This window comes from Natator depressus, chromosome 6 (assembly GCF_965152275.1).
Source record: "Natator depressus isolate rNatDep1 chromosome 6, rNatDep2.hap1, whole genome shotgun sequence".
Lineage (NCBI taxonomy): Eukaryota > Metazoa > Chordata > Testudines > Cheloniidae > Natator > Natator depressus.
This window is the reverse complement of record NC_134239.1, coordinates 126,234,705-126,260,649: the sequence shown is the minus strand read 5'-3', so window position 1 is coordinate 126,260,649 and position 25,945 is coordinate 126,234,705. Positions and strand designations below refer to the sequence as shown.

General features: G+C 38.4%; 1 protein-coding gene across 1 annotated transcript; it reads right to left on the bottom strand.

Moving 5' to 3' along the window:
* Positions 1-1,845: 1,845 nt before the first annotated feature.
* Positions 1,846-25,924, bottom strand: POLE2 (DNA polymerase epsilon 2, accessory subunit). The gene is made up of 19 exons (XM_074956568.1): positions 25,799-25,924; positions 22,974-23,074; positions 22,044-22,119; positions 20,427-20,504; positions 19,133-19,226; positions 17,036-17,110; positions 15,724-15,807; positions 14,580-14,628; positions 14,081-14,137; positions 13,155-13,227; positions 11,653-11,825; positions 9,671-9,760; positions 9,395-9,449; positions 8,167-8,226; positions 7,992-8,069; positions 7,346-7,454; positions 4,242-4,418; positions 3,934-4,001; positions 1,846-2,333 (listed from the first exon to the last, which is right to left on the bottom strand). The coding sequence occupies exons 1-19, from the start codon at positions 25,864-25,866 to the stop codon at positions 2,315-2,317; spliced, it is 1,584 nt and encodes a 527-aa protein (XP_074812669.1). The 5' UTR covers positions 25,867-25,924; the 3' UTR covers positions 1,846-2,314.
* Positions 25,925-25,945: the final 21 nt, after the last annotated feature.

Below are 25,945 nucleotides of genomic sequence, written 5' to 3'. Positions count from 1 at the left end.
GTGGTCGGTAATGTATTCCTACTGCTATACTCTTATTATTCAAGCAGGGAACTTCCGTCCATAGAGATTCTATGGTACTGTTTGATTCACCTAAGATTTTTACTATATGGCACTATGCCTTCTTTCATATACAATGCCACTTACCCACCAACGCAACCTACTCTGTTATTCCTTTGTATTTTGTACCCTAAGCGTGTTCCACTGAGTTTCTGTGATGCCTGTTGTATGACTATCCTCCTTTAATACCAGACACTTAAGTTCACCCATCTCAGCGTTTAGACTTCTAGCATTTGTATACAAGCACATATAAAATGTGTCAATATTTAGTTGTCTGCATTCATGTGATGTAATTGAATGGGACTCTCTTGTTTGACTGTTTCTGCCTCTCCTCTTTACTAGGATATAGGGAGGATTTATTAAAGGGGACGCTCTAAGGCAGTGGTTCTCAACCAGGGATATGTGTACCTCTGGGGGTACTCAACTCACCTAGAGAAGTGTTTCTCAACATGAGGGTTGCAGCCCCCAGGGGGTCACAGGATGGGTTTGGGGGAGTTGCAAGGCTGGCATTAGGAAATGGCAAGCAGGGCAGTTACCTGCCACACCATAGGGGGCACCACAAAGCTAAGTTACATGCTTCAGCCGCAGGCAGCGGGGCTTTGGCTTCGTACAAGACTCGTAAGTGGAAAAACAGGCTCAAGTAGCATTCTGAAATGTAAGAATAATATTTATATTCCAATCAATTTACTTTATAAGTATATGGTAAAAATGAAAGTCAGCCATTTTTCAGTAATAGTGTGCTGTGACACTTTTGTATTTTTATGTCTGATTTTGTAAGCAAGTAGTTTTTAAGTGAGGTGAAACTCGAGGCACATAAGACAAATCATACTCTTGAAAGGGGTACAGTAGTTTAGAAATGTTGAGAACCACTGCTCTAAGGGATGTCTCTGTCCAAACCGTGTACTCCTCCACAATTGTTGGCTTTCCCCTAGTCCTTAGTTTAAAAAGTCCTCTATGACCTTTTAAATTCTGCACGCCAGCAATGTGGTTCCATTTTGGTTTAGGTCCTCCCTGTACAGGCTCCACCTTTCCCAAAAGGTTTCCCAGTTTCTAATAAACCAAAATCCCTCTTCCCCACACCATCATCTCATCCATGCACTGAGCCTCTGCCTTTCTGCCTGTATAACTGGCCCTGCATGTGTGGAACTGGAAGCATTTCAGAGAATGCTACTATGGAGGTCCTAGACGTCAATCTCTTACTTATAAGCCTAAATTTGGCCTCCGGAACCTGTCTCTTACCTTTCCCTATGTCCTTGGTACCTACCCAAACAAGATCAAGCAGTTAGATACTTTAATATTCCTGCTTGTTTTCAAGGTGGCTTTACTGAATCAGGTACAAAAATGGTGTTAGTGCAGAACTGTCAAAATTACTAGTTTTTAAAATATTTTTGCAGCTGCTCTTCAAAGAATATTCTGCCTCACACAAATAATTTTGTCTATCATGTGATTCAGTGTCTGTTCAAATGCCTCTAACACTTACATTTCAAAAATATTTTTAATTCTGTACAGACTCTATGGCATAAAATACTTCAGTGAGGTATGTCACACTCGTTTTATGTCACACTCTTTAGCAACGAAGCTCAAATCTTTTTGTGTATGCCAAAGGAAGCCTTTGATTTTCCCTCACTGGTATTTCACTTGATTTCATCAAACACTGTAATATAGCCTGAGCAAAACCAAGTTTTAGACTCAGACAAGGTGCAGGCTCCTCTATGCTAGTTTTAAAGGAGACTAGGCAAATATTTAAGGTACATACTTATTTTTAAACTGTCAAAGCAATTGTAGAATAAAACATACATATTTTACCGTAAAGGGGAAAAAAACTGCTCAAGAAAGAGGTCTTCTATATCTGTGTCTCAGAAGTAGATCCTGACTTAAAAAAAATAGACCAGCACAAGGTAAAAAAACAAAATTCTCAGAAGAAGCACATAATTTTGAATATGTAGTTAAAGTTTAAATATAAAATATATCCACTTTGAATATCTTTTAATTGCATCTCCACTTCTAGTTTTCGATCTTGCAGGTTAACTCAAACACACAGTATATTATGAATCCTTCATTATTCTAAGAAACTAACACTGACATTTTTTCCTGTAAAATTTATTTACAAAATTTACCAGTCTTTTGCATTGACATTTAAATATGAATAATCTAACACACAATAAAATAAATCCATAAGCATATGAAACAATCTAAAATTAGTTCTGCAATGTGTTGGAACAGAATGTTTGACTTCTTCATGCAGTCTTTCAGAAATTCAGAGATCTTGAAGTTTGCTGAAAATATTAAAAACAGTATTTAATTTGTATAACATACATCATTGTTTCTTGAAACCAATTCACTTACCATTATGCTCTTTCATACCTGAAAGGTTTAATAAAGTCTCAAATATTTGAACAGATTTACTGCCTTTTAGTGGGGTATTTTCTATCTTCTGGTCAAAGTTGTGTGAACACTTCTATTATAGACTCCCTTATTTTATATCAGCCATTTAAAAAAAAAATCTAGACAGACTTATTAACTGAATCACAGAGTTCTATTTAATACAAGAAATACTTTTCACATTTCTCATAAGCTTCTATTGTAATGGATTCAAACTGAAGCAGATCTCATCACAACAGTAAACCTACTATACGAAGCTTTCTATTTCCAGTACATTTTGACTGGCCTTTTTTCCAATCGCTGTCCAGACCAGATGAAGTTTACAGGTATAAAATACTGAAAATCTAAAACTAACCCACAACCACTTGTTGACTAGATCATGATCCCAAGTATGTCAGAGAAAATTGCACTGGGATTTAATTAGCTCCAATTACAACAACAACAAAACTATATTAGAAACACATTGTTACAGCAAAACAGGACACTGCATGGAGGAAGAGGCAAATGTTTTCCAAGATCTAGGCACAATACAGCACCACCTCCACTGAGGGTGCCAGATATCCGTTTTTTGACCAGAAAGTCCAGTTGAAAGGGGACATGTACAGTGTCTTGTCAGATGTACTGACTGGACACCAAAAGTCCAATTACTGGGGAGGGGTGTAGGTGGGAAGGAGCACCAGGTCATCAACCTGTGCCAGCCACTGCTCAACTGGGGCCAACTCCTACCTGCATCTCCTGGGCAGGTAGCCTCCCCGTCAGGGGCTGCAGTTCTCTTCCCAGTGCAGGAGCAGAGGGAGCCCAGCTGGGGGGGCAGGGCATGGGGGAAGAGGCAGGACTGGGGGAGGTTCCGGCACTCCTGCTGTAGTGTCCGGTTTTCAGAAATTAGAAAAGTTGGCAACCCTAACCTCCATAAGTTAATTACTTCCTTTCAGCATTGCAGTTGGGCTTGAGGTACTGAAAAGCATAAGGTACTCTCTCTTTTTTTTCCCTCTACTTACTGATTTTATTATTTTATCACCTAAATTTACACTATAATTTGTAAATTTATTATTTTTATTGTAGAGATTCAGGACCCTGACTACACACACATTTATGTATAAAGTAATAATAAAGTATAAGTCAAAAATTATGTGTTAGTTATTGGAACATTTGCATCCAGATACTGTTAAGATATTGTTGCATTTAATAAATAAATAAGCAAATACAAATTCATGGTAGTGGAAAATGGCCAGTTCCTGCCCTGAGGTTTGTGTACTTCACTCCCATTATCTTCAATGGGAGCTGCATGTTTGTTTCTGAAGGCAAAATCTGAACTTTGCTTCATTGTCCTTAAGTACACTATGTATGGGTACAAGTATGCTATGTTTGGGGTAACCAGAGATGATGTTCTTTTGTCTATATCATTAAATATTCCTGTTCATTCTGAGAAGAAAGCCAGCAGAAAGTGGTTATGTTAATCATTTGTTAATAACATCAGGTCCTGAAGCTATTTACCTGTCTTCTACTGTTTTGTTGGAGGGATAGAACACCTTGAAAGAAAATCCACTTCTTGGAAAAGAACCCTATAATTAAAAATATACCAAACTTGTGTCAGCAGCTTGTAGTGTTATTATGCAAAGAACAAAGTGTAACTGCTTTCTTTTTGTCTGTTAACCATACAATAGTTTCCCTTCTATATTTGGCCTACTACGAATACTTAGAATAATTTAATTGAATAAATTCAATTTTAAAGATATTATACAATTCTCTGCTTATTGGTGATGTAGTGTCCTTATTTTGGTAAAGCATAAAGAAAATCTTACAGGATTTATGCAAACGCAGTCAGTATTAGTAACAGTGAAAGGATCATATTTATCTGCAGTGACGATCAGATCTGGCACGGGGTACACTCTCAAGGAGTAATCATATGCCCAAAATACAGGGCTGACATAAAGTGGAAGTGGAGTCAGATGTCCTTGTGATAAGATAGTCTTTACAAACTGCAAGACAAAAATAAAAGAAAATAATAAAATGTTAAATCAACTGAAATTCATGTTTGCCATAATTATTTACCAATTCTCCATCTTAAAAGCAACTCAGAGATGCTTATAGTTTTCATGTATTTCTCCTCTCTTGTTTTTTAATCAGTGACACTTGCAGAAAAGCACGTGTTTGTGAAAAGAGTATCTATTTCTGCTTATGTCTCACTAGAAGTCCTAATCCTGTCTGCACCACAACAACTAATTGTGAGGTCTCAGTTACAATCTCAAGAACAGTAAGATTAATGAACACATATATATAGTCAAATCAGAATTATTCCACGGATCATACTGTGTTTGAAGGACCACCAACTGCTATTAATGGAAGCATTACATGCATGTGACTCTATGGTTCCACTGATATTAATGAAGACCTCAATATGCCATAAAGTCAATATGAGGGCAAGGTTTTCCCCTCCCATTAAATTGCTTTAATGAGGCAGACTGAAAAGGAGGAGGGCACTATAGGTAAAATGCAACACAGCTCTCAGAGAGAAAATGCTGTGGAGTCATGCAGAAAGCATCCTTGTGAACACATACAATAGGGAGGGAGAAAGGTGTTTTTGTCATTAATATAGAAAGTAAAGATTTGTGGCATGCGTGCACACACAAAATGAAGATTTGCAAATTTGTGTTCTTGACTGGGTTGCTCTTGACTCTAAAAGGCTCCACTGTTGTGTGACGCAGTAAGGGAAGGAAACCTCAGAGACAAATAGGTGCCAAGCTGTGCAAGCCTTGGGTACCACAGACAAACAAAAGAGCAATATAAACTCAGCCACCATGCTGACCCCTGGAATATCAAGGCACAACAGGATATATTGTGCTAAACCTTTCATTAAGAAGTCAGAATTACTTGGCACAATGGCTATTACTGGCAACATACACACCCAGAACACTGGTTGCTAGAAAGTTCCAAACTTGTGCATTTAGATCAGGGGTAGGCAACCTATGGCACATGTGCTGATTTTCAGTGGCAGTCACAATGCCTGGGTCCTGGCCACCGGTCCCGGGGGCTCCGCTGCCAGCCGGGGTTCTGTCCGCTGGCCCCACTCAGCCCGCTGCCGGCCCTGGGTCACCTGGCCACTGGTCCTGGGGGTCATGCTGCTGGCCTGGGGTACCAGCCACCGGCCCACTGCCAGCTGGGGTTCCATCTACCGGCCCCCTCATCCCGCTGCCGGGCCCAGGTCCCAGCCACCAGTCCGGGGGGCTCTGCTGCCGGCCTGGGGTTCCATCCGCCAGCCCTGCTCAGCCCACTGCCAGCCCCAGGTCCCAGCCACCAGTCTGGGGTACCGGCCCCCTGCCAGCCAAGGTTCCGGCCACCAGCCCCACTCAGCCTGCTGCCAGCCACAGCCACCGGTCCGGGGGTCTCTGCTGCTGGCCTGTGGTCCTGGCTGCTGGCCCGGGGCTCTGCTGCCGCCCCCCAGCTGTGGCCCTCTGGCCCCAGCCTGGGGCAGTAAGGGGTGCAGACAGGGTCAAGAAGGGGCGCAGCTCAGCATGGCTCACATGGATTCTTATTATTGGCTCGCAAAACTTTAAATTAGAGTCAATAAATGAAGACTCGGCACACCACTTCTGAAAGGTTGCCAACCCCTGATATAGATGCATGGGCCCCAGCAATGGAATCCAGAGAGACGAGGACTCAGAGAACTCTGAATGCTGCCAGTTTGTGTTAGATCTTTAGTTATTTTACTATAGAACTTACTTCTGAAGTAGTAACATATGCACTGAACTCTTTTTACAATACTGTCCTCAGTCATCAAACATTCTGACTATTATGAGGTTTTGTTATAGTAAGGTAAGTGATACAGAACTATAAAACACTGTAAATCAAAAGGAGTACTTGTGGCACCTTAGAGACTAACCAGTTTATTTGAGCATGAGCTTTCGTGAGCTACAGCTCACTTCATCGGATGCATAGCAAGGAGATCTTAACAAGAAATTTTGGGCACTGTAGCCAATGATTATTTTTAGTATTCATATATCATGCGATATGATAATCAATATGTTATACTGTATGTTCATTGTATGTTAATTAGAGTTGATTTGTAGGATGATTAATCAGTATTTAGAGGAACCAAGTATTAGACATGATTAAGACAAGCTGAAATGCAAGACCTGTAAGCCGAAGCCTGCAAGATTTTAGCTTAGCTATTTTAGGCCTTGGAGACAAGAAATTATTGTGCAAGACAATGACCAAGAAATAACCCAAGAGATGATGGGAAAAAGAGGCATTAATTGGTAACATTGCAAAAAGTACAGCTAGGAAGATTAAAATTAAATCATAAAATTCTGAAACAACAAATAGTCTCTTAACACGTGCCCTAACCACAGACAAAGGTGGTATGTCAATATTGACGAGAACCTACCCAGCCTTTAAAATTTGGGGTGCCTTGTGTTTCCAGGGGTCACAAACCAATAAGAAAGAGAGGGTTGACACTTATGGACATGCGCAGAATGTAGGTATAAACGGATTCACAGTATAAAAGGGGTGTCCAGAGCAGGGAAATTGGGCTTCCTACGGGAAACTCCAGCAGGAATCACTCTTATATTGATAGTCAATCCATGAGAGGGCCATCAGATTCTAACACCATCTAGGAGGATGTGAGTATGTCTGTAGGTATAACTAGTTCATTATACGCATCCATAGAAATTGTATATGTTGTGACATTTACAGCTTTGTTGGTAACTTTAATAAAACTACTAAAAGATAGATGCTCTTGTAATTGTATGTGTTATTTGCCTATGGTTTCATGTGTTCCTATGAACTCTAAATCTAGAGCTAACAGAGGTGACTCTATTGAACTGGAGACTGTAGCCACAGAGCCAAACCCACTGAGGTATGATTAACATTAAATAGAATAAAAGACTACATCATACTCTTAACTTACGTGGTTAGGAATATCCAAGTTGGTGCTAGGAAAGCGGACGCAGTTTCTGCACATTTTATTTACTAAATCTTCACGAAAGATGATAATTTCTTGTGTGCAGTACTGAACCCTGAATAGAAAATACTGAATGAAATTTTAATTTTCCTGGCATTGGAATGAAGTAATAAATGTTATGAAAGCCTGGAAAAATATTTCAATGTCAATCTCTTCCCTATTGTTTATATCTACAAAAATTGAAGATAAATTGCAATTAAAACCACTCTCTCCAAATCCTGACGTCACGCCTCCCTTCCTCTCAAATAGAAAAGTAAACATATTGGATCCGAGCTGTCTTTGTTTATATTTCTGCAACTGAACTTTTAGGTGAGGGAAGAATAAGATAATTGCACACTATGTACAGATACTAATTTTAAAGGACACAGACTTATTTATTCCTCACTAAACAACAAGTAGAAGAGGTTACAAGGTAAAATGTACCTTTTACTGCTAATGTTTAAAACTAATTTCCTTCTAATATATTTACTGTAGCTATCACACATTTTAAGAATGTTACTTCTACACACAAACTGGTCACTCACTAAAACAATATGAAAAATAGCAATAAGTGTTTTGCATTCTCTGGTCACTATAAAAGTCACACATTTACCTGCAAGGATTTGTAGTGAAAACTGAAAATGGCACCTGCTGTCTGAATTCACTAGTGATGTTTTCGGCTAGTGGTGGCCTACAACAAAGAGTAACATTGCAGAAGATTTGTATGCTCTTTAGCAATATTGTACTAGAAAGTTCTTAAAATTAGAAAAACTCTGTAGCAAACTTGCCTTGGCAAAATTGAACCAGGACCAGGATCTTCAGGGCCAGGAACAAACACAAATCGACTGCTATAAACAATTTAATGCATAACTTACGTTTAATATAATCATAATTGCAATTATCTAAATTTAAGTTACATATTATGAATCAAACTACAGAGATGCTTAAGTAATGTTACTCTATGGGTACCCATTCTGCTGACCAGCTCCAGTAATTTGAGAACTGTTATTACAAATTCAGAGCATCAGAAGATGGAGAGGATGAGCCTGGCTACCCCTGCCTTTCCCTCCGTACCCTCAAATCCATGTAGTAGTAGTGGTATTTATTTGTATGACCATAGGAGTCTTCACAGACTAGGGCCCCATTGTGGTAGGTGCTGTACAAACACAAAACGAACCTGTGCTCAAAGAGCTTACATCAAAGTATAAGATGAGACAACAGATGAACAAACAGACAAGTGAGCACAAGGAAACAATAAGAATATGGGTCAGCATGATTGGCAATGGTATCAGCAAAGCAGTGGCCTAACCACTGTCACGTTTGTTGTAGGCATCACAGCAAAGGAGAGTTTTAAACAGGGTTTTGTAGGGAGGGTCAGCCCCACAGCCATGGAAGGAGGCTTTGAAAGATCCACAGAAACAGGAACAACATAGTGCAGAGAAATCATTTACAGGAGCTCCCCTTCTACTAGTTTGCTATTTAAATAATGGCTGTGAAAAGCTGTCTGGGGAAGAGGTGGAAAGGAAGTGCATCTGTATCAAGCCAATATTTCAGATGAAGCTTTCTGGGGCTTGCACAGCTTGAAGGCCTGCTGTTGCTTCCAGCAGTGTAAAATCTTACATTTGAATTTATAAAATCCAACTTAGGCCCTGATCTTGCACTGGGCACCAGGCAGGCACAGAAGTTCACCTGAATAGCATTCTGGCAAGATCAGGGACTGTAACTAGTATACATGAAAACAGTTCCAGAGCTGGAGAATTGGTCTAACCTTTGCTCAACAAACAGTTGCTCACATTACACAGCTATCACAGGCTGGATCCAAACCTTACACAACTCCAAAAATAATACCAACATGACCTTGTTTCAACCCTGTGGCATGGTACTGTGAACAGCTACACAATCATAGCTGACCCATAGAAATTAATGAAGTATTTAAAAGTCATTAGCACAACTATTCTGTTAACTTTTTCACATAATAAACATAACTTTACCATTGTGTAGCATTTTGATACATACCTTTTATGAATGCTGGGGTATTCACATATTATGTCAGCAAGAGCCTTGAGGGAATCTGAAGTCAGAAAAAAATGCATTTAAAGATTTCTTATGACACTATCTGTCTGGACACTAAAATTATGTACTTCATGAACTATTCATACATTTTAATATGTCTAAAATACTGTCTCTCCTAAAACATTAAAAATGTTATAGAAGTGAAAAAGTATATATTTTAATCAATATTTGTTGCCCATTTAATGTACAAAAAATACCTGACTACAAAGACTTTCATACCTTTTAGGGATTGAATTTGATTTTTTCCATATGGTGCAGATGAAAAATTTCCACAAAAGAAAAAGCAAGTTGGAGGCACAGAGGAGTAACCTGGGAAAGATACATGAACATTACACTCAGTATTACTTTGTACTTTAGTATTCTTCACTGATGAACAGTTCACCCATAACTATTTAGAGGGGAACAGGATTGAGATGCACCATCTCATTTACAGGGAATTCTCTGTTATCTGCAGCAACAACAACACAGGGTCTGCTCCAGCTCCAGACTTCAGTAGGAGCAGAGAAGGTCAATAGTTAGTATTTCCACAAAAAAGCAATCAAATCACACCAGATTAATTAAAAATGAATACACTGCAATTTTAAAAATACCTACTTTCCCTTTACAATAGTAAAAAGGACAGATACCCTTACAGTATCTGTAAGATGTGTGTATACATGTTCCAAAGTTTGTGTGCGCAAACACACGCCTCTCTCTGCACTAAAAAGTAATTCCAACACACTGCAGTGTACTTACTTATTATTTCTTTAGATTGTTAACTAGAGGTACCTCTCCAAACAGTCTAAGAGTCTCTGACAAATATTTTAAATACAACAAATCACAAAAAGAAAAAGCAACCCGATAACACAAAATATTAGTAAGTAATAAGACAAATTTAAATAACCAAAATAAACCAAATTCCCAATAAAAATTAACAAGAACAAGTACTGAGGCTTTCATATATATCTCTGATTTACATCCCAATTTTTGAAATTATTCTATTCCAGGCTCAAGTTTTGTTCCACTGGCTTAAAATGCAATTGATAAATGAAGCATCTAACAAAAGGTTTTATGTAAAAAAAAAATTAAACTCCTAACCAATGTCTCTATTCTGATATTTCTCCCAAATATTACTATATGTTTTTTAAAAGTGTGCCATAAATAAAACTCTTATTTGACCTAATTTTTGAAATAGTAAATCTATTACATGCATCCCAGAGAGTAGGATACTTAACTGATCAAGATCCCTTTATTACTTTATCATATGCAATCTTAGATCAGTTTAAGTCACTTCTTGTCAACCTTCATCAAAATAATTAGTTTCCATAATGTAATACTAGGACAGAGTTTGATAATTTGTCTCCCATTTTCCATAAATTAACAGTAATTTCCCACCTATGATTTTGTTTTTTCCACCTCCAATCATTCGTATTCTATCCAAAGCAGAGAATACATTTTGTTCCAAAGGTATTTTGGAACACCAAGAAGCAACTCATGGATCACTCAGACATTTGCTGTACAAGAGCTGTCAACATTACTAATGTAATATGTGAGGGGAAAAAGCAGTGCATATTTTAAAAATAAATCATAGCATGTTCTTACTGCTAAAACCAGCAAGAGCACAAGAAGGAGTATTAGATTCCAATAAAGTAAAGGATTTCTTTAAAAAAAAAAGCCAAGGAAGAAACAAGGCAAACATTCTTGTCATGTCACATCACATAACACGGATACAATTCAAAACAATATTGTTACTAAATGAAATATAGAGAGGTATCTGAGCTTACAACTTTTTGCAAAAACACAATGCAAATCAATTTTAAAAACTGTTAGAGAGGGGTCCAAATAAGAAAAATAATACAAGCCATGAATCAGTGCTGCAACAACTTGAAGAAAGATTGACTTTTCATCAGAACTGGGCATAGGTTTGGCAGCGTTCTAAACACAATAAGATGTGCCCCACCCCGCCCCAACTCCTCGTCTAAATGTAAGGTTATCCAGTCATGTGTTCATGCCGACATTGGCATGTGGCTAGTGACTATTATGCTGCTGCCCCAGCTTTTCTCAGCATCTGCTTAACAGTGACAGATTAGTTGTCATATCACAACTTGAGAAAAACTCCTTTTTTGGCAAAAGAACCTATTTTAAGTCATAAACTCAACCAAACTGCTTAAACATTCTTCAACATAAGGATCAGCTAAAAAGGCAAACAACACTGCACCTACCTGAAAACATAGTGCGAAGCTTTTCTAACACTTCCACTTGGTCCAGCCAAACATCAGAAACAAAAACAAACATGGCATCTTCATTTTCATCCTCTAGTTGTTTCAGTTTTGCAGAAGCTTTTACTGAAGTTGAAGAAGGCCCTCCAAAAAAATTTATGTTCCCATAATATGCCCTACAAAATTAAAAACAATATTTTGTCATTCTTCAGGTTTTTATTTCTTTTAACATGTTTACTGCTGTAGTACTTAAGGGCCACTCAAGAGTGGGACCCCACTGTGCTAGGCATTGTACAGAGTAGTAGATGGTCTCTGCCCTTAAGAGCTTACAATCTAAATATACCAGGCAGACGCAGGATGGGAAAGGGGTAGAACACACAAGCAGAGTGAACAATGTGGTAGCAGCAAACAGCATCTTAGTTCCAAAATTTAATTTAATTAATTTATTTATTTTGGGTGGTTTACCGTAGGAGTGGATCAGCTAAATGGAAAGAAAAGGGCAGGGGAGAAGAGGATAATGGGCAGATGTGGAGTGAAGGTGAGGTGAAGAGACAGTGAAGGAGGAGTCAGGGGAATGGAAGGGTCAGAGCAAAAAAGTTAATCAGTACAGGGCAGAGAAAGTACAGTCAAACTGTAGAAAGTGCTTTGAATGTCCAGAGATCTAGAAGGTCCCTGCTTTGGCTTCTTCCACCCCTGCCAGCTCGAATTTCTAGCTGGCTCCTCTCTGCATTCCACACTGGGGACACCACTTGGGGCCTAATGCCCTGCACAGTTCTGGATTCAGAAGGTTGCTGGGGGAAAGGGTGGGCCCAGCTGTTTGCCATTTTATCCCTTACTTCCCCCTCCACTCCCTCCTACTGTGCAGCAGTCCCTAGTTTGGCTGCTTCTGTCTCTACTTGTTGGAGTTTCTGCCTGGAGTCTCTGGTTAACCCCTTTTTCTTCCCAAATCATTTCTGGCTTCTGGCTGTGACCCATTTTCCCAATTAATATGAACTTTTATTATGAAAATTTTTTGCTAACTGAAAATTAGACAAGATGACATTCAGTGTCTATATGGGGAATGGGGGGTCGAAGAGGGGTGAAGACAGAAAAAGCAGTCATCCAGACATTAAGCATGGGCTTTGACTTGCTAAACTTTAACACGTTCTCATTGGTGTCTTGGTCCTGGGTTCTCTTTCACATTCATCCTCACAGCAATCCTTGCATCCCATTTCCTCATTCCCATGCAGTAGTTTCCCTATCTTCATCTAACAACGGCTTATATTATCATCAATATTAAATGCACAAAAGGCCCAGTCCAAAGCCCTTTAACCACTGGGACACTTTCCACTGACACAGTGGGGTTTGCATCAGGCTCAAGTGGATCAGCAAGATATAAAAGTCAATGCAACATTTTTAAGAAAGAAAGGAAAGCACACCGTTGATGTTCTACAAATAACAAACAATAGTAGTACTTTGAATGGTGTAACAAAATATGAGAAGACAGAATGAAGTCATTTTTATACCTAGTGGTAGCAGAAGGCTCAGTGGGTGGAAATCCAAAAGCATTCACGTGGAATACTTGATCCTCATACCAGCCTAGGAAGTTTAATCCCCACCCCACAGAAATACATTTTAGTAAATTGAACATATCTTTAACGCTGTATTTTATACTAACATTGTTCCAATTTTATAAAAAGCAAAAGCTGAGAAATATGAAAATGACACTACTTCCATCCTTTCTTATTTATTTTTCATTTAGTTAATTATGAAATCTTTAAAACATTATGTATTACCATAAAACAAGAAATTGTTCATATTATGTAGATTATATTATATTATGCATGTTGGAATTATTTATATATTATAAAATAAAGTGCTAACAATAAGAAAAATTGTCCACCTGAACTTATGCCAACACAGACACTGAAAGCCCCAATTCTGCACTTAGACACATGTGCTCAAATTTACTACTGTGTGTAGTCCCATCACAGTGTTTGCAGGGTTAGTGCCTTACTAACAAGATAAAACATGTTGCAATCTGAAAATAGTGTATTTGCCTCATTAAATTATTTTCTAGTCCCACACCGACGTTGCCACTGTTTCCTTTCCCTAGTTTAATTATATTTTTCTTCATGCACATTCTATCCACACAAACTGAACACCCAATCTTGAGAGCTGCTAAGCACTGTTGGGTCCCACTGATTTCACTGGAAAAAGAGTACTCAGAACCTCTCAGGGGTGAAACCCATAAGACAGCGATTGGCTGTGAAAGATCCAAGCTCAGGGGCAAGAGTTTCAATCACACACTCAGTTCACAGACAAACCTCAGTAGCATAAATACTGACTTAATCATTTGTTTCTTTATCCACCTCAAGAGGGTATATTGTTACAATAATGGTCCGAAGAGAAAGGATAACATTTTAAAAGTTAGCAAAAAATTTTGTTTTACCTTCTGCCAAAACAAAGCATGATTCAGTATATAGGCCACTGTGGAACTGGTGCAAAGCTGTTAAGGACAATGTTCTTGTTAGATGGAGATACTGAAAGAAATTCCTTTAAAATCTATTTTACAGGTGGTGTAGTAAGGCTGGTTGGTGGCAGTGTAAATGCATTACACGCTGAGTGAGAGTAAGGTGATCAACCTGGTAGTTGGCTGGATGGATAGCATGTGAACAGGAACATCCCCCAACTCCAGACAGGTTTCCAAGAGGCAGAATACAAACCCCACTGCAACAAGCCTATCTCCATTACAACAAGCCCTTTTTGTGTCTTTGAGCTGAGGCAAACTCAGTTATTAGCATGGAAAAAAGTGGAGAACTGCAGTTGTGTATGTGTACTTTTAAAATGTAATCGTTCGCCTTTTTAAAGTGTGAAATGATGCAGTTCTACAGTAATTTTTCTGAAAACCTCTTAAATCCCTAAGATTCTCAGAAAGGATATTGCTTTACTAAGGTCTAGCTGAACAACTCCTGTAGGATCTTCCAAGAAAAATTTCCCCTAAAAAAAAAAAAATAAAAAAAATAAAATAAAAAGCATATCAAAACAATGTATACCTCTAGATCAACGGAGATTGTGCTATCACACCCAGAGAGAAGCAATATAGAGCCCACACTATTGTCAGGGACCCTTTTGACCCCCAAATCAGAGCTGATAACAGGGTAAAAGCATCTCCATTCCCCATCTCCAGCAAGCACTGCACGTGGGCTGCATACTGGGGAAGACATTATGGGAAAATGGGTTAACCCTTTTTCCTATATGGTTAGTACCTACTTATCCTTAGACACTGGTTCAGAGAACTCATGACTCCAGTGGCGATCAGCCTTTGCTGGATTTTTGGACAACAGAGATCTCACACAAACTCCCAAACCATTCTTACAGAACGGATTACTCAGGCACCAAAAGGACCTATTGCTGGCTTCTTCATAACAAAAACAAAGATTTTCATTGTGCTGGTCCATGCCAAACAAACCAATTTCCAAAACCCACCCTCAACCTAACCACCTCTGATTTTAGCTAACAACTTACATCAGTGATCGAACCAGATTATCATTAGACACACTGCATATTTTTGGCTTCAATCTTAATTTTTAACAAGTTTCAGGACATATAAAGGGAAAGCATTTGATACACTTATTAAAGAAAAATCATGTCAGATGTTTAAATTTTACAATTTCATCCTTTAACTGCAGAAGTTGTTTTGATTTTTATATCCTTCTTTATCGCAAGAGGTATATAAAAATGCACTGGCAAGTTCAGACATAACATTTCAGGATTTCAGTGGTTGAAGTTGGAACTCTCTAGAAACTGTCTGACTAACAGTCCAGATTTACAGGAAGTTGAAGTTCTACAAAATTCTGTCCTTTGAAGAGAAAAATGCAGATACCCTTATGTATAAGTTATTGACTGTTCCTAAGAAAGTGTTCCGTATAAAAGACTGTTCCTGCAACATTTAAGTCAATGGGGGTTTTGCCACTGACTTAAATAGATGGAGGATCAGACCATAATTGAGATATTTAAGCCATATAATTTTTAAAAATATTGTATTGCTGAAAGCATGACAACTAAAAGACTCCACAATAAAATGTATCCTACCTCTTTTAGCTGTGTTATCATCCCAAGAACAATCACTTCCCCAACTTTAGCTGTATTGCCCAACAGTGTTTCTATTGTTTTAAGCTGGAATCAAAGAGTGAACTAGGTGAGATTTAAATTACACCTTCTATAAATCTGTTCTTAAGTAAGCAAGTTAAGTACCGCACAGTACATGATATAGTTTATATACATAAATTAGTTACAATATGATTCAGTTTTACTGGAAACTTGAGGATACATTTATGTGTCATATGCACCTATGTATAGGGGGGAAAAGTTGATAATAATGGCTACTAGCTTAAAATTGTTCAGTGAGGGAAACAAAAATGGCAAAAATATGAGAAGTTTAATTTACAAATGGATTAAAATTAAACATACGGACCAAATTTCGGCACTGGAATACATTTTGTCAATGATAGTAACATACATTTATCAGCAGAACAGAATTTGAACCACAGAGCTAGCCCACAAGTCATTTGGTAACATCAGTCGCTTTTAAATTAAGAGGAATGGTTAGAAGGACTCAAGACAACACCTGGGTCTCCAGAGTTCTGGAAATGTGATGCAGCTGATACCAAAAGTCCTGTGCAAGGAAGGTGCAGTCTATATCACTACCAAGAAACCATATTTTATTGGGTCACAGATTGGCATTATACTCTAATCAGAAGAAGCAACCTTCTTAGTGTCAGCATACGCATTATGCACACTCCTAGTGACGGGGGGAGACATAGCAGTCAAGAAAGTAATATGCTCGTATAGAATTAAGAGGGATTTATTCCAACTCAATTTAGATCTATTTATTTTGCTCTTTCAAAGCCCTTGCAGTGCTTTGGATATGGAAATAAAGGAAGGGTCAGGACAGTGGATAACTGAAAGGCTACCATTTGGTACCTGAAGCTCCCAACTCACAGCACAAATAAGGATACAGAAAGAGAGAGAGCTTATTAGCAGTAGGCTGATGACTTTATTACCTCTAAATTTGTGAATTTAGTGCTTATGAAAGTGAGGGATGGGGAAAATATCTCAAGCTTAATGGAGGCAGTGTGGGAAGGTTCTCTGCCATGTACCTCAGCCAGACCTCTTCTCTTCCAGTTAAAAGTTGTTTTTGAGCAGCCCACTAATTATGCTGAATTGTGCCAGATACAAGGATTTTGTGATGTAGAAAGAGACTAAGACAATAGCAAATATCTCATGTTCACTGGTTACGAAAGTCAGGATTAACACTTGGGTATCAAGTAGGGAAATATTAATTAACTAAACCACACTGAGCATACACTTCTCCCCCACCCCAAGAAAATACCAATATTTTTACCTGGAATTTACTCCTGCTGTCATCAGGATGAGCACCAATCGCTGAAGGCGTAAACAACTCATGCCTATGAGTCCTCTAGAAAAATCGAGATTAATGTGATCTGGTTAAAAATGATCACCACCACCACCACAAAAAAAGAAAAGACGACCCACTATATACACACTATATGAAATGCTATTTTAAAATTCTCTTATTCAGTTTCAGCCAACATCTTTTGATTTGGAAACCACAATATTTTTTAACAAGAATTTACTTCCAAATAATAAACCATAAATAATACCTGGCAATAAAACAGAAGTTTGAGAGGTAACTTTTTAAAGCCATGAAAGAGGTCTTGTTATATATTATTTATAACAACATTGGTGTCTAGGCAGGGAAGAGGTCCCAGTGAGGGACCCATTGTATGAAGTGCTGTATACAAACATGTAGCGAAGAGGCAGTCCCTGCCCTAAAGATCTTACAATCTAAAAAGTTAAGCTCCTGCATTAATCTTTGAACGACAGGGCCTACGTTTACCAGGCAATGTTTTAAAAGTGAATGGCAAAGAGAATGAAGAAAAATTTTCAGCTTTACAATGGTTTTGTTTCTTTTAATGACTTTTATGCACCCACTAACATGGCACTTGAACACCTGACCCAAAAATAAATGCAACAACAAATAAAACTGAACCCCAATCGGCAATTCAAACTGCTCCAACCCCATACCATCCCAGCATAGCAAAAGCAATAACCCAACAAGATCCACAGGCTAATAAATCCCTGACCAAAACAAAATGTGACTGGCACCTCTATTTTAAAATTAAAATAAAACAGCCTTCTGGAAAACCAAAAAGAGTGAGTTCCATAGCCAAAGCCCCCTCTATTGAAAATGCCCTGCTTCCAGCAATCAGGAATGCACATCTCCAACTCTCAGAAGAAGTGCCTCAGTTTATTACAGATACCATGATATTGCATAGGAAAAGAGGAGGCATCTATGGTAATCATATTCCACATGACCTGGAACTTCACAGATCAGAACCAACACCTTGAATTGCACCTAGTACACTTCATGGAACCCAGGGATCATGTGCTCACACCAACAAATTCTATTAATCAGAGAGACGGCTGCATCTGCACCAACTAAAGCTTCCAAGTGGTCTTCTAGGGTAGCTCCCAATAGAGCACATAGCACAAATCTAACCAGGCAATGACAAAAGTATGGATGGCTTTGAGGAGATTCTCCATCCAAAGGAAGAAAGCCGGAGCCTGGAATAGTACATTCTGTAAATGAAAAGATGACTAAATAAAATATCTTAGCAAACAAGATGCCTCAAATATTAAAGAAAGTATGGGTTTTTTGGTCTTTCAACTTGCCAGAGTCCCAGCCCACACTATAGTAATGACACTACACTCAGTGAAGCACGGAGCCAGCCTACGTGAGAATTAAAGAGTCACACACATTCCTCCCTCACAAACATACATTTTTTTAAAAAATGAACATTTAGTTCTTTTCAATTTTTAATGGTTTCTATTAAAAAAAAAAGTCAGAGAAAAGTTTGGTGCATGCTACTCGTTTGCAAAGTTTTTATTGTACCCATAAGGTACATAGTAAGACTATTAATAGAAAAGCCTTTCCAAACCTGTGCAATATACATCAATTAAGAAATAAATTCCATCTCGACCTCCCACCCTAATCCCTCCTCCCCCACCATCTCCAAACTCTAGCAGTTTCCATTATGCATGTGACATTGCCAGTGCAGCACTGCCTGCAGCATCACTTGAAGCAGTAGCTGGTAGTCCACAGTTTCAGTGGACCTTAAATTTTAAGGCTAAAATAGAATCTGTTTGGTGCATTCAGCATATAGTTCAAAAGTTGGTGTGTGATTCTTAATGTTATTCACAGATCACCTTTCAAACATGATAACAGATACGTCAGAATCCATAATGCCATATAATTTCAAAGGATAGTCAATTCAATCTGTAACATACCCTGATTTTATAAGTTTACAACTGTGGCTCACACTAGCTGCTCAACTATAAATGCCTTACTATACATATATGTGTCTCTCAGAACATGAGATGATAGCATTAAACAAGCCAAAACCTTTCTTTCACTCACCTGCTGCAAGATGGTGTAGCGTTCACGAAACAACTCTGCTTTATCCCTGGCAGTTCCAAATAAATTTGGTGCAGGATGGTTGGTCATTGATAGACTGGAAGAAAGTTAGTCATGATTTATTTATTTGTTTATTTTTAGAAAACAAAGACCCAATGATACTTTAATCTAAATCTCTATATAAGTAGGAAGCTACAAAGTCTTCAACGCTATTGCGTATTTTATTTGGTCAGTGAGGGAGTTTTCTGCTAGGAATCCCATGTATTTATGTATACGGAAGATTACATTAATTTTGTTCCCTTTAACACCAGAGGAGTGTGTCACATCTTTGTCACATCTTTCCAGCTGAGCAGCACTGGACACAACTCTGTTTCTGAAATGAATAAAGATATTATCCTTGTTCTGACTTAGCAGCACATCTTCACAGAACTCCCAGCTCCTGCCAACCTTGGAAGCTATAGAGTGGGATTCAGAATGAAAAATCTACAGCAACCATGCAGGATGCTTTAGATAGGCCAGCAGAATCATGAACAAAAGTTAAGAAAGGATTCTACTCTAAAGGAAAATAGGTGTAAATTCCTTCACACATATCAGGTAGCTATGAATAGATTACTGTGTGCTGCAACATAAGCAACTTGTCTATAGCGTTTACTACAAAATCAGACAAATAGGAAAAAAACACACACACTTTGTGAGGCATGAATGCCATCTCATCAAAGGGGATGGATTAAGTGCTATATGGACTTTTTCTGTCCCTCATCAAATACCATATAACAAAATGTTCAAACCAAAGAACTGATAGACAAATACATACAACTTAGGGCCACTATCATCACCAGCAGTACTGCATATATTGTACCAATCACCACAGGACCAAGATTACCTATTCTCACTCTATGCTACTGAAAGAGAAAGTCTTGACCCATGGCCCAGTTGTAAATATATTTACCTGCCATTATTTACCATGACCCTTAAAACAGAGTAACCTAATGAGTTCAAGTAATTTTGTATAGAAGTTGTAAACCCTATTTAACAACAAAAAAAAAAAAAAAAAAAAAAAAAACCAACCCCCTCTCTCTCAAAAACAGCTTGTTATAATCAGTTTTCTAAAGGCAGTGTGCCCACAACATACTCACTCTTGAATCACATATCATCCATCTTGAGACCAGCACACAATCCAAGAATGAAAGTTCGTAGATAGCAAATTTTAACCATACAATAATAAAGGCTTTGATACATGGACAATTAGTAATGTCATAAAAATAGCAGCTGAAACTTAAGAAATGGAAAGACTTACGGTAGAAACTTCTTCCTTTCTGAATTATAAACATAACGTGGAACATCAAAGGCCCCGATAATATTGAAAATGTGTTCTCTGAAACCACAATAGATTTAAAGCTTTATTTGAGAAAAGAACTATTTCAAGGAAACAGCTAACTTCAGTGCTCCACAGAAACCTCGTTTTGAGTAAAAGAATGTTAACACACCCCTTTTGTTAACTCTTTCATTCTTTTCCCTTCCAGTTCCCTCCCCGCACCTCTGACCGTTGTATCTGCATCTCATTTACAGAAAGTATTGTTTTTTAATTCTGTATGGAAATTAAAGAGAAAATAAATTATGTGCTCTTCTTTCTTTCTTTAACAAAAATTGCCAAATTTTTAAACAGAATTTGTCAAGATTATTTATTAATATGCACTGGTACCTAGTTTGAAATAAAATAGCTTTGGTATGGGTCAAGATAATTTTTAAAAAGAGGCTACTACGTATGCATGCTCCTTTTCATACCATTTCATGGAAGGGTTGTATGCCACTGAATTTATTGTTGATTCCCTTCCAACAATTAATCTAAGTTTTAATCCTCTTATTATAATTGTAACAGCTTCAGAGTTGATAAAAAATTACAGCTTTGATTTGTAATGTCAGGACGTATTGAAGCTTACAGGCAGAAAACATCCATCATTGCCTAAGGGAGAAAATGCCTTCGTTATGGAACAACATGGCTCTCTGACGGATGCTTTGTCTTTGAGTTTATCACAACAGAATTCAAGAGATACAGGAAGGGAGACTCTTTGATCCACAGAGCTCTATTGACTTCAGAGGTACTCTGCACTAGGATCTACCCACACAGATTTCTCCTCAGGATTGAGACCTAAATATGTGAGAGCAACTATGTGAAAAAACTACTTATGCTGTTACAGTTCTAACAAACTGGCAAAAGAGAAAGTATTCCAAGTCAGGTGGGGATATAACCTCCTACCTGGGAACTATAGGGTTGCACCACCTTATTGACTTTCTTAATCATTTATCTGCTTTAGTCAGTTTGTATTATAATCCCAATAAACACAATTTTAAATACATCCTTTCATATTATCTATCTGTGTGTGTATATCACACACACATAATACTCTCAGCAGCCCCAACAATGGGTCAGTTTTCAAAATTCAGTAACAGTCTAGTAAAAGCAAAGAGTAGAAAAGAGCATCATGAAATGTTTCAAGAACAAAAGATATCTTAAGAAATGCAGAAGAAGAAGAAGATATTGATGAGTAATAATGGAAAAGAGAAAGTCCAACTGAAAATGCACAAAAATAAAGTTCATTCTCAAAAATATTTATTTCTATTTTTGTTGGCGGATATTCAGTATATAATATGTGTAACACAAAGCCATAGCATTTTAATTTAAGAATGTTAGAACCATATCACAATCCCTACAGGTCTATACTTGGGAAGCAAATTTCCTAAGAAAGAAGATTACTCAGTTTTAAATTAAATATCAGGAGACAAAAAACACGGAGCAATTACTGTATGATTAGCATTGCAGAAAACATCGGACATTTATTCCCTAAGAAGAAATCAGTGAATGCACACTATCTAGCCATAAATTTCAAATAAAAATAAATTTGTATCACCATACATAGTTTTATCTAATGACTGGCTACATTCCTGGACTGCGGCTTCCACTGTGGCCCGTTCAATCATATTAGATGACACTGAAAAGAACGTTTCATAAGATTAAAACTATAGCCTATGGAAAATGACAAGTATTAAATTAAATATGTTTCAAATATTTTACAAAAATGATTCAATATCCTCCTTCAAAGCGTCTCTTAAATATTCTTTACAAATCATTATATTTTCAGCAAATGACATATGGTATCCTAAATTTTCTATGGCAAATTTCTAAAGGCAGTTCATTAAATATATTTGCCAGAAAACTACATCTCTACACAAATCTTCATACTGTATCTGTAGTTAACTCAGAATTTAGAAAAGAGTATTATAGTTAATCCCTGTAAGCCTGCCAAAATAGCCTACAGAAGCTTCATATACTGCAGGTTCATTGTTCCAGAAGCTTTTTATTCACGTTCACATTATTATTCAAATAGGTTAACACAGTCTGGACAGTCAGGAGAAGCAGGGCTGCCAGACTTCTGAAGTGGCAAAATTACACTGGTTTTTGATGAAGTGATAAGCCTTAATATTCAGCAAACAGGAAGTCAACAGTAAATATATGTAACATGCATCTATGTTCAAACAGCTTCACTAGAACAAACACCTTAGTGAGCTGTCAGTAGGTTTTTCTTTTTACAGATAACATTATAAAGGCAAAAAGAAAAGGAGTACTTGTGGCACATTAGAGACTAACCAATTTATTTGAGCATAAGCTTTCGTGAGCTACAGCTCACTTCGAAAGCTTATGCTCAAATAAATTGGTTAGTCTCTAATGTGCCACAAGTACTCCTTTTCTTTTTGCGAATACAGACTAACACGGCTGTTACTCTGAAACCTGTCATTATAAAGGCAGGATTAATTTAGAAGGTTTACAAAAAAAAATGTTACTTACAAGGCTGTTTTTCAACAGCATCAATGATGTTTTCTATTACATCTTCAAGCTCTAATTCATTGACAGACTGAAGAGCTTCAGTAAGATATTTATTAGCTTCACTAATTGGAATGAAAAAATAAGTTAGCCAAGATAAGAAATTAATATTCAATAAATAAAATATATGCTTTATGTCGACTATTATAATATTGACACGTGCACACACAACTGCTGTAAGGCTTGTGGTTATTAGCGAGAAGGAGCATAGAAATAATTATCCTGATCCCATTTAAATCAAAGATGCTCGGAAATTAAAAAGTTCCAAGAATAGAAAAATTAAGTATAAAGCAGCAGGCCTTGGTGATCTCAACAGATCCTCCAGGCAGGATGTTCACTGTACAATCCAATGTCCTACCTTACTATGTGGGTTTTTAAGGAGAAGGCAAGACAAAGTCTGATCTATCCTAGAGACCTCATCATCTTGGGAAGACTCTTATTATCTTGACACAGTGAAGTATGATGCTCTGAATACTATCCATGGAAACATTAAAAATAAAAGGGAGAGAAGACAGACATATAAAAGGGAAGGGAATGAAGGAAGAAAGGAGAGAAAACACAGGGAAAAATATTCCTTCCACTTGGACCAGAAACTCAAATTATTATATTCAAAATACCACCTACTCGCTCCCACAGTTCTGGAGTTCCCACTCATCTGAAGGAAGCACTGAAAAGGAAGAATAGAAGCTCTCTTCTTACAAAAAAAAATTTGACAGAGTAGTTTGAAAATGTGTATCTATAGAGAGGACTGTCAGATGACTTACACTGCCAGTATACCTACTATTTTGCAATAGAAAGGGGGAAAAAATCAATTTAAGAGATTATTTTTAAAAGCTATACAAAATTCCACTTAAAATAATTTTTTTCATCTATAGTGCTTCCCTAAAACTCAAAGTAAAGGCCAGTATTTAAAGAAAAGCAATTCTGTGATAAATGTCATCTAACTGTTGATCAAAAATGACATTTTGGTCAACAATCTGAACTTCAAAATATTTCACATTTAACCCCTGGGTCCCAGGAGTTCTAAACTTAGAATTCTCAGAAATTTCAGTAATGTAGGACTGTAGGACACTGTCCAAAATAACTGTTTTTAAAAATTAAAAAAAAAAAATTAATGCCCTGCATAATTGAACCCCCTGTTCAAGCCAAAAGAAAAAAAGAGAATCACTATTGTATTAAGTTCTCTAGAGGAAAAAATATGAGCAACAGAATCATATTATCAGTGAATAATGGAGAACTGAAATAAGGATATTAGTGGTTGGGGGCAAGTCTCCTGTTAGGCTTTGTCTACACTGGAACCTGAACGTCAAAACTATTGTAGTTCAGGGCGTTGAAAAAAAACACACACACCCCAAACGACAAAAGTTTGCTGACGAAAAGCGCAGATGCGAACAGTGCTTTGTCAGCGGGAGAGCTCTCCTGCCAACAAAGCTACTGCCGCTCGTTGGGGGTGGAAGTTTTTTTTTGTCAGTGGGAGAGCTCTCTCCTGCCAACAGACAGCAGCTACGCTGCACGCCTTTTAGCAGCACAGCTGTGTTGCTAAAAGGTGCATAGTGTAGACATAATCTTAGATTCTTTCTAGACTAACCATAGGCCTGCCCTCAAATCAGGCTGCCAATGGTGTTGAGATGCATAGAATGCTCTACAAAGCCATGTTAATTTCCATGAAGAACCTACTTGAAAATAAACTCATTTCCTTTGCAATCATAGGCCCCAATTCTGAAAAAACTTAGGTACATGATTGACTTTATGCACTTTGACTACTCATAGTGCGCAAACTAAGCATGTGCCTAAATATTTGTAGGGCCTAATTATTTGAGATTTAAACCATAGTAGTTAATATGTTTTATACTCACGTAAAGGGAGATCATAGGTCATACATTTCATACACAAAGTTTATGATGAACACTAATCTTTTCCTACTCCTATTCTCAAGGCTTTTATTTAGTAAGCCACAAGTGAGTACTCTATTATTTCTGTTAAAATACTTTTAAGTGCAAGAGAAATAAAAGCCTGCCAGCTGGGTTGCAGGAACAGAAGTGACACCAGATATTATAAAGCTCCGACACCCAAAGCGTGTCTGCGGAGTGATAGCTGGACTTACTTTCTGAAGACAGTATTTAAAATGACAAAGGATTCCTTCAACCACTAGCAGGAAGAGTTTTACTTCTCTTCTAGTAAAACACCAAGAGAGGGGATTAAGGCCCAGATCCTCACAGGTATTTAGGCTCCTGACTTCCACTGATTTCAGTGGAAGTCAGGAGCCTAAATACTTGTGCAGATCTGTGCCTTAGCCCATAAGATCCATACCAAGTATTCTCATTACTGGGCAGAAGAGACATTGCACATTAAACTGCCTGATTGCTGCTGTCTCTCGCCTGGAGGGAAGTATTTGCCACCTCCCCAGATTCTTATATGGGCCCGTTCTCGCGGACTCGGAGCACCACTCAGGAGTATGTTTTGAGTATCAGTGTCTCCCACTGGTGATGGAGGACGGTGGGTCACCCGCGGGAGGGCCGGGCTCTCCCCACTTGGGAAGACCAGGGTCGGGAGGAGGAATAGGGTGGCAGCTGCTTCCCCCCCTCCGCCGCCTTGGGACGGGACGGGGGCGGAGTGGCACTTGTCAGCCGCTCCCCCGGGCAGGGGAAGGGGGCGCTGCATGTCCCCGCCTCTCTGCCGGGGTTCGTGTGACATTGCCGCTCTCCCCGCCCGCTCTGCGCCACCCCGAGCCCGGCTGCGGGCGGAGAGCAGGCCGCAGGCCCCGAGCCCCGAGCCGGCCGGCTACTCACGCTCGGAGCAGCAACCCGTGCATCTTGAAGGCAGAGCCCACTTTGCTCCTCAGCTTCTCGGCAGCCATCTTGAACCGTTGGCGCCACCGGCCGCCGGCCCCGCCTCTAGGGGCTGTCCCGGGCCTGTCCCCGGCCAATGGGGCGGGA